Source organism: Sphaerodactylus townsendi, linkage group LG07, assembly GCF_021028975.2.
Source record: "Sphaerodactylus townsendi isolate TG3544 linkage group LG07, MPM_Stown_v2.3, whole genome shotgun sequence".
NCBI classification, from domain to species: domain Eukaryota; kingdom Metazoa; phylum Chordata; class Lepidosauria; order Squamata; family Sphaerodactylidae; genus Sphaerodactylus; species Sphaerodactylus townsendi.
The window spans coordinates 99,047,990-99,061,141 of record NC_059431.1 but is presented as its reverse complement, the minus strand read 5'-3'; the positions used below and the strand labels follow the sequence as shown (position 1 = coordinate 99,061,141).

General features: G+C 46.8%; 1 protein-coding gene across 1 annotated transcript in view; it reads right to left on the bottom strand.

The window, feature by feature from the left end:
- Window positions 1–8,925, bottom strand: part of B4GALT1 (beta-1,4-galactosyltransferase 1) — a 42,766-nt gene extending 33,841 nt beyond the window's left edge. Inside the window, exon 1 of the mRNA XM_048503869.1 lies at window positions 8,523–8,925. Within this exon, the coding sequence (XP_048359826.1) occupies window positions 8,523–8,772 (250 nt within the window). The 5' untranslated portion in view covers window positions 8,773–8,925. The remainder of the gene's footprint in view (window positions 1–8,522) is intronic.
- Window positions 8,926–13,152: the final 4,227 nt, after the last annotated feature.

The following is a 13,152-nucleotide window of genomic DNA, read 5'->3' as shown; positions in this document are numbered from 1 at the left end:
TTTGATCATGCTTCACGATCCTATGCATGTTTACAAGAAGTCATCCTACTAGGCTTTATTCCCAAGTATGCGCATGACTGTAGCCTTACAGAGCAATCCTGAGCAGAGTTACAGCCTTCTAATCCCACTGACTTCAATGGACATAAGGAGGCTGAAGCTGTGTTTAGGACTGCACTGACAATATTAAGAACAAAACCAAGAAAAACTTGATCCTACATGCCAGCCTTTCCCTGTATTATATGCTTACATTATTCAGAAACTGGTTAACAATAAAGCATGCGTTAAAGTTTATTCTTTAACATGAGAGTGGGCCCACAAACTTGCTTATTTTCTTTTTCATTCTCCATTCTTTCCCCCTTTTGTTTAGTTCTAATGAGATGTAAACTATTATTTAAACTGTAAACTATCTTGAGTGCATTGGCAGAAAAGCAGTTTATAAAAGCAGCAAATAAATATCGGTGTCTGTATGCAGCCCAAAAGCTTTTGGAAGCCATGATTGCAAAGCTTTCTCCAGAATATCAGCAATAAGACCTCATAACAGTTGTACTTAAAATTCAACTGTTGTCAAAACTGGTTTAAGTCAAAAGGAAAAAAATTGGTATGGCTAGTGCAAGAAGGATAATAAAGTATTACAAACTAAAGAGACAATGTTATTAATCTATCTCATGCAGAAATAAAACACTTGGAACTAATGGAAGTAAATATTGAATTAAAAATAGGCTGAACAAAAACAGTGTTCAGTTCAATCTAGTTCTGAAAACCAAGCCAAAATGCGGAAAAGCACAATACTGAGTTATCCACTCTGCCTAGTTTTCATATTAAATATAAAATGACATCTAGATACTGCTTCATAGAAACCAGACAATGAAGGGAGGGGGAAGTGAGAGTGTTATGAAAACTAATGAGTATTAACAATATTCCACTGTATTTGGTCAGTTGGCTGCAAGAGGGGTTCTTTCATCATAGCATGAGGCACCCTCCATTAAAATCACACACATTCTGTTCCTTACGCAATCTACATGATTCGTCTATCAGAATGAAATCTGGCATGGGCACTGTGTTGGGTGACCGGTACAAAGTTGCCACGTTTCAAGGAAATAGGATGAAGAACAGCTGAGCTACGGCAGTTTAAAAACTAAAGGCAGAAGCATATTTTGCCCAAGAGATGCATACTTTCAGCTGATATGGGAATTAAAGGGGGGAAATGGGGAAATAAAACTTAAGCATAAGGGGAATGCAATGTACAAAATTATTTAATGAAGACAGAATGGAAAAGATTGACATGTTACTTTTGAGTTCCTATGCCTGTAAATAGTTCATACCCACAAAACTGCAACATACAGATCAATGGTTCAGCTAGCTCAGTACAATATGCTTTGCTAAGCAGAAGCTGTCTAAGATAACAGGACAAGGGTATTTCCTTGCACAACTGCCTAATTTTGAGATCATCATCCACAAATGGATTCCTAATTACACAATAGATGGTCTAGCAACACAGGAAGATGTGACACAGCTAACTGAACAGGGATCTGATCAGTCTCTGAACGTGCAGAGCTTTATGGAAGGATGAACTCGGTACGAAGATTACATTCCTTGATACTAGAGGCATATGACTAAAAGTAAAGCCAAATGATCCAAGAGGTACATACTGTACAAACTGAAGTGTAATCATTACTCCAAACCAGCAGGTTAAAAAAAAACCCTGCAATCCACAAAGCACAGCTTTCTCACTACAGTTTCAGGTAAAAAATTTTGGGCAGGTATTAGGGCTGCCATTGGAGCAGGAAAGAGAGAAAAGTATGCTCCACGGGTGGAAACCACTCCATCTGCAGAAGCACTGTGGTGGATCTAAGCCTTCGCTTCTCAGCATGCGTGGCTTGATCCTACACACTTTCACACATACACACACAACAAAGACTTTCAAAGGTGACACTAGAAATACACCTTTCATACAAATGTATATGATGAGATAAAACAACTGTTTCTTGTAGGGCTAAACAAAGGTCAGAGCCTGCCCCTGTGCTACTGAAGATTTCATTTATTTACTTCTTTCATAGCTCTCCATCCTCCCTGTGATTCAAACTAGATCACAATGTTTTAAAAAATATACAGTTCAGACAGACATCAGAAACTGATTGTCAATACAGAAGGATTAGGATTATAGAACCAGGGAACAAAACAAACCATGACCACAACAATGAAGAGGGGAAAATAATGGTCTAGGCTTGACAAATTTCTAATACAATGCAGCAAAATGAAGGTAATGTGTAAATGTGTCAAGCCTAGACAATTATTTTCCCCTCTTCATTGTAATACGTACAATAAACATTGCAATGGATTGTGATTTCACCACCACTCCACCCCAACCTTTTTGGAGACTACAGCTTGGAAAGGAAGAAGATGCAGGGGGGAAGCCACATCTATACTCTTCTGCTCCAAATTCTTCCCTCTGGAAGCATTTTTTACAACCCCCACCCCCCAAAAAGACAACCCAGGATCTGTAATGCACATCAGAGCCCCATTCTAGTCTCAGGAGAGCTGTAGAAGCTTTCTGTGATCTGGCTTGGGAGACTGCGTTTTCAGAAATAAACCAGTAAATACATGATACAGTTCAAGCATAAATGTTTTGTCTTTTTTTAAAAAGAGGGACATATCTCCCAACAAATGAAGAGCATCTTCCAGGGCCTTATGAACGTGCTCAATGTTGCGTGCAGGTTGATGTGCAGGTCATTAAACCGGTCAGATACGGTCAAGTATTCTATGATGCTGAGAACACCACTGAGTAAATGGAAGTTTTACCAATTTCATTGGTTTGCAAGGGACAGAGGGAAAATCTGCCAACCCTGCTTCCCGCATAATCAGAGGGAGATTGAGTAGTAGAGCAAAAACTTCTTCCATTAACCTCCGGTTGTGATACATTCAAGCATCATGGCAAATAAGACTCTGTCTGCTGCCTTTGCACTACAGCAATAAGATCTGAACAAAACTGAACACAATACACAGCTGCCTTAAAAAACTTTTTAAAAGCTGCCTTTGCTTATTCCCACATCAACCTGAAAAGAAACCGACTCTGAACATATGGAGACTTATATGTTATACAGGGTTTTTTTTATTACTGTGCATAAATGTTTCCTGTATGCACGTTTAAGAAGGTCCCTCTTTTTCTTGCTGGCACATGCCTTATTTCCAGCTAGAAGTTTTTGTTACTTTGCTTTACCCTTCCTTCCTTCCTTCCTTCCTTCCTTCCTTCCTTCCTTCCTTCCTTCCTTCCTTCCTTCCTTCCTTCCTTCCTTCCTTCCTTCCTTCCTTCCTTCTAAATTTGAAGCTATACCAAGCTGAAATCCAATAAGAAGAATTAAGGCCGTTTCCGCACGGCCCATTAACGACGGCCTGGGGGCGGTAAAAACACCGCCCCCAGGCCGCCGTTCGCACAGGCGCAGCAGCGGCGACCTGACTGCGCTTCCCTCCCCCCAGGGCGGCGTCAGGCCGCCCTAAACAACAACCCTTTAAAGGGTTGTTGTTCAGCGGAAAGCGTTTTCCCGCGGGCGCGGTGCAAACCACGCCACCGAAGACGCTGTCTCCCATCCTCGCACTCATCGGTGTCCTCGTAATCAGCCTGCTGTTGCAGCCACTCGCCCACACTGTCCTCCCCACCTCCAGGGGTCGGAGGGCAGCGTGGGCGGGCTGTGACGCCCAGCATGCACGGTACGAGGACACCGTGAGTGGGGCGGGGACGGGGGAAGAGGCGGCTCCGTGCGGAGCCGCCTGCTGCCTGCCGGCCTCCGCTTCGCCCGTTCATGCGAACGGGCTTGCGCCCCCACGCCGCCAGAACTCTTGGCGGCGTGGGGGCGCATCCTGGCCGTGCGGAAACGGCCTAAGTGAATCATTCACATTTACAGAAAGTTTCCCTAACATTACTGAAAGTTGAAAGGTTTTACCTCTCCCCGCCCCCCCCCAAAAAGTTATAACTTCACAACAAGTAACTAAGCGTTTTTTGTAATTGGTGTTAAGGACACTTATAATAATTGAGTGCCATAAAATCACAGCTGGCTTATGGTAATACCTCATGGAGTTTCCAAGGCAAGAGATATTCGGAGGTGGTCTGCCACTCCCTGCCTCTGTTTAACAACCCTTGGCTTTCTTGGTGATCTCCCGTCCAAGTGCTAACCAGGACTGATCCTGCTTAGCTTCCTGACAGGTGTGGGCTAGTCCAGGCTATTCAGGCCCCCACAAGTATTCTTCTTTCCCCTGCTAAATTAACCAAGCCCACCCTCCCACCCCCAGCATTCATGCACATAACTAAAGCAACACAAACAGACGAACCAGAAAGATTACCCTCATGCCGAGGAGAAACTGTGGGCTTGAAGAAAAATACAGGTCTTACTCTTTGTCCCTAAAAAGAGAAGAATGCGCACACACCCTCCCCCAACAGGAAATCTGCCAATTTTTGGTTAGGTGAAACAGAAGCAGAAAGAGGTTCTGTGATTTGAAAGCCTAGGCGGATATTTGCCCCCAAGCTCTTACGTGGGCACAGGGTGAGAGGTTAGGAATAGCCTGGGCAAATGTCCAAAAGGCCTTTCAGAGTGCAAGACCAGAGCTTTGTAAGCCGGCAAGCCCTGGTCGTGGTGTTCAAAGGGATATGGGAGGATTTGCTCTCAGAACTCCCCAGAGGTCAAATTACAAATGAGAGAAACAGAGAGTGCTTTGGAAACATAGGTTAGGGCTTTTCAGATAATTTCTTCCCTATACTTTGCAGGATTATAGGAACTGGGTAAAATATGTGACTTCCCAAGCTTCTAAGCAACAGGTCAGCATTTCCAGAACAAAGAGATGCCAAAGTAAGAAAACTGGGAAAATTCAGCCCATAAAGAAAAGTGCCTTCTACAGAACTTCAGGATACTATTGTAACCCACACACCCACTCCAATATTAAGCAAGTCCTCGGTACAGCTGGATTTTCCAAACCTGGTATTTAAAGACAACCATTCCAGAGTCTCCAGTCAGAGAAATGAAATCATGATCCTTTCAACCTCAACTCTGAGGAAAGATCCAATCAAGAAATTCAACCCTACAGGTTTCCTGTTAGGGCAAACATGCTATGGGGTTGGACCTTCCAAACTTCAGGGATTCCAGAGACAGTCAGACCAGCTGTTCGGGAAAACCAGGGATCTGAGTCTTTATGTTCCAACTGTGGGGAAATTCCAACCTTGAAGAGAAAACATACTACAAGGCTTAGGTTGCAGGCAAAGGAAGAAGCCAGCTCAGAACAGTGTGCAACACTTTGCAAGACAGGATTTCTATGAAGGAAAGAGATTAACTGTCGTGTGGAGTAGGGAGAGACACTCAAAGCAATAAGAGGGAAGGAACATCCTAACTATTTGCAAAAAGCTGTGAAGGGTCCCTTCTAGGTGCTATCATGACAAGCAGGAGGAAAAGGAAGAAGAAAAGGAGGAAGAGAAGTTTGGATTTATACCTGGTTTTTCTCACCTGTAAGGAGACTCAAGGCAGCTTACAAACTCCTTTCCCTTCATCTCCTACAACAGACAGGTAGGAGAGGTTGAGAGAGGTAGGAGAGGCTGAGAGAGGTAAGAGTCCATCACTAGTCTAATGTTGAGTGAGAGGTAAGAGCTCATGTGGCAGAGTGGGGAATTAAATGCGGTTCTCCAGATTAGAGTCCACCACTCTTAACCAGTACACCAAAACACTACATAGACTCTAAAGATACTTTTAAAAAGGACAGTATGTGAAAAATTATGAAATTAGTTTCAGCAGTCCAGAGACAGCAGCTATTGCCACCTTATGCCACTTAACAAGCTTCTTTTGAAATATTTTTTTTAAAAATTCAAAACTAAAGAGCATTTCAGAAGCACTTCGTGATTTTGCCAATGCAAGGTTCTTGGTTTCAGCCTAAACAGCAGTCTGATCTTTAGCCTTGCTGAGGTATTATTCAAAGGAAGCTCAGCAAACTATTAAAACAAAATCCAGACTGTGCCAATGAATGAAAACATGAGCGGTGGGAAATCGTAAGTAATGAAAACAAGCTGGTGGCTTTGGAAGAATTGTAGAAATTCCCCCCACCCCAACTGCACACTCCTTTAAGCCCTCAAGGGCTGAAGTAGGCCGGTTCCTACAACCTTTTTTCCCTTCAGCTGTCCCTCAGCTATTTTCCACACTCTATTCCTTCTACTGCACTTCAGAGCTCATCTGGGAGGTTATTTTCCCTTCTGCCTGATTTGCAGGGTCATATTTTTCTGTACAGCTGCACAGCCTGAAGAAGAAACACCCTGTCCGGGCTGTGGACAGTCCAGTTCTGCTGCGTTCATCACCACAGGGCAGAGGTGGGATCCAGCAGGTTCTCACAGGTTCCCGAGAGTAGGTTACTAATTATTTGTGTGTGCCGAGAGGGGGTTACTAATTGGTGATTTTGCCACGTGATTTTTGCCTTCGTTACGCCCCTCCTCTCAGCAGTAGCGCGCAGAACTTGAAGCAGTCTAGCAGGAGGTGCACTGGCGTGCGTGGCAGCCTGCGCCTGCGTGCATTCGTTTTCCACCCAAGGACCGGCGCAGCGGCTGCGTCCTTGCCATAGCCCCGCCCAAGAATGCCCAGCCCCCGTTGTGCCCCGCACAGCCCCATTGGCGCTACGCCACAGTTTGAATCCCACCACCATGGGAACCTGTTACTAAAATCTTTGGATCCCACCACTGCCACTTGTTAAAGTTTAAATAGATTGTTAAAGTTGTTAAAGTTTAAATAAGTTTAAATAAACTTGTTAAAGTTTAAATAGATTGTGGAGGTCAATCTATATGGCACCCAGAAGCAGGATTTGGAGCATACTTCCAAGACAGAACTTCTTATTGACTTCATTTATACCCTGCCTGCCTCACTCAATGAGGACCAAAGACAGACAGCCTATACCTGTGTTGGCAAACGTATGTGTAGAATGGTGACATGCAAGCATTCACAAACACCCAAAATCTATGCTCCCTGTTTAAGTAGGAGTCATTTTTGTAATTATCTGACATTTTTTCTATAATGCATAGCACCACACGTGACTGGTCTGCATTTTTAAAAAGTCAAATGAATATGTAAATAATTGTCTCTCTTGTGTTGGGGGGTGGGGGGAGTGACACGCCGGCAGAATCAAGTTAGGTATTTTCTGAATTTTTGACACGTTGAGCCCAAACAGTTCACCATCACTGACCTATACTATTCTCCTCTCCTCCATTTTATTCTCACAACAACCCTGTGTGGTAGGTCAGGCTATGTTTGTATGACTGGCTCAAGTTACCCAGCGAGTTTCCATAGCACAGCGGGGAGTTAAAATCTGGGTCTCCCAGATCCTAGTCTGATTCTCCAACCACTACACCATGCCACCGAGCTCTAGACTTAGCTATGGCACACTTAGCTATGACACAAAGCTTCTGTCCCTAGCTCTGGAAGCAGAAGGATCCAAAAGGCATGTGGAAGTCTGTAATCGCTGTAGCATGTACTCCAACAGTGCCATCCCATACCTGGACTATGATCTATAGAGAAACTACCACCATGCCTCACTAAACAAAGAAATGTCAAAATGCCAAGACTCCACCACTGTTGTTCAAGGTGTTCTGCAGATGAGGGTAAAAACACTGTTCTTATGTAAAATTGAAAGAGCCAATCAGCAACTAGCTTTTTAGGCTAACCAGGTCAGGGAACTCACTGCATAAAAATCTTAAATAAATACCATTTGAAGAGGGACCTCTTCCTTAAGCAACGTGGCACATGTGATTCATCCACTGACGTCCCGGCCACATCACACAAAGAAGTTCTGCCCTGCAGGGCAGGCCCTCCACCTTAGGATGCGATAACCCACTCTCAAGGAGATTGGGAACCGGAAATTAACACTGGCAGGCACGTTGCACTTCAAAGGAAAGTCCCTGCCCAGGATGCATGCAGCCCAAGAAAACCCACTTGTGCGCGCCCGGAGATGACTTCAGGCAGGCGCACCAACCTATAGCTTTAAAACCCTAAAAGAAACAAGGGAGGTGCGGTTGTAGAGAAAGTAAAAGCGGTGAGCAACCGAAGGCAATGCGAATCTACTCAGATACTCAGCCGGGCTGGGCAAACCCCGCAGTGCGATCCTGTGCCCGGTTGGGCAGAAGTCCCCTTCCTCCTGAAAGGGGGCTTGCTTCCCAAGAAGGATGCGTGGGAGTGCAGCCTTCTGTTTGCAAAGTTGGACCCCCTTTTTGGGGTTCTTTTCCGAGGTCATGCGGAGCAAGCACACACACATACCCCCGTGGGAGAAACTTTTTTTTTCAACCCAACGGCGCTCTCTGCTCGGGGTTGGTGGGGTGAAAAAGAGCCCGGCTCGCCCAAAGGAAGAAGAGGAGAGTTGCCCGCACAGGAAGAGGAAAGGGTGGGGGAAGAGCGCGGAGGGTGCAGCGGGGCAAGCGAGGCGCCCGGGTCCAAGGAGAGAAGCGTGCTGGCAGGGGAGATCGGGGCCTCAGGCCGGCCAGGCGACAGGACACCCGAAGAGCAAGCGCTTACCCAGCAGCGGGGAGGGGTCCGGGCACTGCTGCTTGGAGGCGTTGACCGGGCGCGAGGTCTGCGGGGGCGCGGGGGCCGGGGTCTCCGGGCGCGGGGGCGCGGGGCCACGAGGCGGCGGGTCCGGGTGCCCGTGGAGGCTCCGCGCGTTGCCGGCCAGGTAGTAGAAAAAGACGACCGAGAGGTGGAGGGCGCAGAAGACCACGAGGAGGCGGCACGCCTTTTGCAGCGAAGCGCCGGGCAGCTCCTTCATGGTCCCGCGGGCGTCCGGGGGGAGGGGGCGGCTCAGAGCGTCGGGGCGGGCAGCGGACCCAGAGGGCAGCGCATCCTGGCAGGGCAACTCCGGCGACGGGCTGGCTGGGCGACGACGGGAGCCGCCGAGCGAGGGCTGCCGCCCGGCCCACTAAGGAAGGCGGCGGGGGAGGGGAATGGTGATGTCAGGTTGGGGCTCCTCCTCCTCTCGACTCCTACCGGCTGTGCTGCGGGGCGACCCCAAAAGGAAGCCCGCTTTCCCTCCCGCCCTTCCTCCCTTGAAGTCCCTTCTCGCCGCTGATGGCCCGGCTCTTCTTTCCCAAGCCTGTGGAGGAGCTGCTTTGGGAACCTTATTGTCAGTAGTAGTAGAAGAAGAGGAGGAGGAGGAGTTTGTCTTTATACTCCCCTTCTCTCCTGTAAGGAGTCTCAAGGCTGCTTGTAAACTCCCTTCCTCTTCCCACAACAGACAACTTGTGAGGGAGATGGGACTGAAAGTTCTGAGAGAACTGTGGCTGGGCCAAGGTCACCCAGCAGGCTTCATGCGTAGGAGCGGAGAAACGAATCCAGTTCACTAGATAAGACTGCGCTACTCATGTAGAAGAGTGGGGAATCAAACCAGGTTCTTCAGATTTGATCCCACCTGTTCTTAACCATTACACCACGCTGAGGGCCGATTCTGTTTATCTCTGTTTTCTACATGTGAAGAGCCTTGTGAAGTTCTTACTTTCTCCTAGATTTCTGCACGCAGGGAGCCTTGTGAAGTTCTGACAGTCTCCTAATTTTCTACATGCAAACAGCCTTGTGAAGTTCTGCTTGTCTCCCTAGTTTTCTTCATGTAGGGGGCTTAGAAATGTTCTGCCTGTCTCCTACTTTTCTTCATGCAGGGAGTCTAGTGAAGTTCAGCCTGTCTCCTGCTTTTCTACATGCAAAGAGCTTTGTGAAGTGCAGTGGACTTCCCAGAAACACTACACATATCTGACACAATCCAGGTGATCTGGGGCAGAATTCCACTCCGTCAGCTCACATAATGTGTAAATTGGCCCTCCATGATGCCAGTCCTCACTCCCGCATTATAACCCAGCCCCAGGTCTCTTCCTGTTCTGCTCCTTGCCAGCCTGAATTGAAAGGGAAATAGCTGAACTGACGTGCATCAAGTAGCTTAACACAGCTTCTCAATCAAACATTATCTTGTTATTGTGTGTGTCATCAAGTCCAACTGAGGGTAACCCAGCAGGTTTTCTGGTCATTGTACTTAAGTGCTGATATCTAGCATGTCACACAGATGTAAATGATTTCAGTTAGATCTGTGGAACTTCCTGTGGCATCTGCTTATCGCACATCACTAGATCTGGCATTTTGCCGAGCTAGCAGCACACTGTTCCCACCCATGCCAGGGGAACTGACTACTATTTGGACTGCGACTTGTTTTAAATTGACCTGTCTTTGTAGTATGTCTCCTTTTGCTTTTCTGCTATTCAGTAGCAAGGAATGACAAACCACCTCGATTCATCTCTTGCCTTGAAAACCCTATGGAGTAAACTATAAGTAGGCTGTGACTTGACACATTTTCTACCACCAATCCTACTGCATTGTTTGTTGGCATCTCACTACAGGTGCTAGGACAGCTGCCAGACCCAGAGGTGGGGTCGAATCCTAACCAGGCAGAGGGGGGCACAGTCTTACCCACTCCTACACATGAAGCCTGCTGGGTGACCTTGAGCTAGTCATAGTTCTCTCAGAACTCTCTCCATCCCACCTATCTCAGGAGAGATAGGCAGGATATAAATCCAAACTCCTCTTCTTAACATGGGAAGTAGGGTTGCCAACAGGACTGGGGGGAAATGTCCTGTCCTTTTAACAAAGTCTTGTATAGAAACTGGTAGGTGACGCTTTTGATGGCATGGAAGTCAACAGCATCCCATTATGTTTTAGCTAAAGGAACAGGGCATTTTTCTCTAGGTCTGTTGGCAACCCAAGTTGGAAGTGTGCTTTCCAAAACATTCACGCACAAAAAGGATTAATCTATGTCATCATTTTCTATTGTCATACCGATATGCTTATAATAATCTTATTTCTACTACAATTGAGTCTACACACATAAAGCTTATAGTTAACAAATTCAAATCCTGACTGAGAGCAAACCACATGCGAAACCAGAAAGTCGTCAGTGTGTGAAACCCCACTTTGCATTATAGTTTTGTTTCCATTAAAAAAAATTTTTGTAGTTGTTTCTTCTGATATGTTTGAGATTTTTGTCCAGAAAATGTTGCCCAGAACTCTTGGGAGGGCAGAATATGAATATCAGTGTATATGAATATCAGTAGTGGAATGGGGAAAATGTATGGCATATAAAGAAATAAACCAGTTTATGAAGGGTGTTATAGTCCTGGTTGCTTCAATAGACCTTTAAATAGTCAATGCTGCGAATGTATACATTTGGAAGGACACTTCAGGCAATTTTCTTCCACCAATAAGTAAAACAGCAGTTGTTAAATTATTTCTTCTATAGCATGGTGGGGAACTGATTTCATGTGGAAATTTATAGCAGATACTTGGCTTGCAGCAATACAAAAATCTTTGCTACTTAGCTAAGAAATAGTTGGAGATGGGGCTAGTGGGGTACTTCACCCAGCCCCTCGCCCCCAATGAACTCCCCCTGCCCTGCCCCCGACACTCCTCCCACCTTGCTCCCCCACCACCACAACCACAAAAAAAACCCAAACCTTTTTGGTGCAGTTGTAGTTGGCAGTGAAAAGGCCCATCTTGGTGTGTGGGTGCTTGGGGGGGGGGCACCTCCTGGGCCAGGACTGGGTCCAGGAGCAGCAGCATCTCAGCAGGAAGGAGCTGTTCTTGTGCTGCAGCCCTGCCTGCTACATATGGCTCTGGCCAGAAGGTACACTTGGCCCCAAGTCCACTCACCCAAGGCCTCACCCCTGCAGAAGGAGTAAGATTATGGGGTGAGAAGAGAGGGCTACGCACCCAGGGAGACCTCCCTGCAAGGGCAATGCACCTGGTGCATTGGGGGGCAATGGGAGAGTTTGTTGTGGGGTAGGAGAGACAGGGAGTTTGGCTGGGGGCTGGGCAAGGGGGAGAGGGAGCAGGAGGCCAACGTGTACCCATCACGTGACCCAGGTGCATGGTGCCCGGATTAAATGACCCCCCCTGTCTCCCATAGAGACACACAGGGGGGGGGGGTAAAACTGGCATACTTGTTCTAATTGAGCAACTGAATTGGAGGGAAGCTTTAGTGCACTGTGAATCCAGGGGGAAGCTTTGCCCGTGGGCCTCTGATCAACCTCGACAATTACAATTGGGCAATTTGCAGGCCCTCTGTGTATAAAACCCTCTTGCAAAGATGCCAGCTTTCTCACAAAAGCCACCTCCGTGTGAGTGATGTCTGGCACTGAGCCCTGGCAACAGCTTTGACACGCTCCTGCGAGCTTCGCATGGGAGCCTCCGTCAATGTGAACCCAGTCCATTGTTGAAAGGTTGTTAAGGCTGATTGTGTTACTTTATTGCATTTCATTGCAAAGTATCCTGGGTGCTGTCTGGCAGAGGGCACTATATAAATTACATGCAACTTGCATGAGGACAGTAATAATGAATGAGTCTGCACCCACATTGCTGCGAAGTGGATCTGGTGAGCTAAGAACTGGGTTCTGAGGCCTGTGGTTCCTCGGCGACTACTGGAAGTCCTGGTACCAAGGCTAATAGTGTGATCCTAGGTAGCTTTACACAGACGTGCATCCCATTGAATTCAGTGGGACTTACTCCCAGGTACAAGTGCATAAGGTGTCAGTTGCTCCCTTCCTAAGCTACATCCTTCCACACCCATTGACTGCAAGTCACAGATCAGTTGTTTTGTGGGTGCAAAATACTTTAAAGTTGTTGTTATATCTGCTTTTCAGGGGCATGTCCTCAGTGGTGTAACTAGGCAAACTGGAGCCCTGGGCAAAACCTGAGTTTGATGCCCCCCCAGGCGCGTGCCCAATGCAACGCGCACCCCCCTTGTAGCTACGCCCAGTGGCGTATCTAGGCAAACTGGAGTTTGGAGCCCCCCCATGGGCAGCCACCCTCCCCCACTGTGAGCAAGCAATGATTTTTTACACTAGGTTGTTTCAAAGTCACCATCACATTATAGAACTCACAAATCTGAGCACAGCAATAAGCCATGCCACACAGCAGAAATAATTTTTTGAAAACATTTTCAAAATGCTTTCAAAATGTTTTATTACTGCTTTGAAAACATTTTATGGTGTTGTATCCAGTACCCCCAATTGGGGGAAACAGCATCACTTTCAATGTTTCAAAGGAGAATCTGGGCTCCCTAGTTTAAACAAGAGATGCTGGAATCCACCCCCAAAAGCATCATTTTCAATGG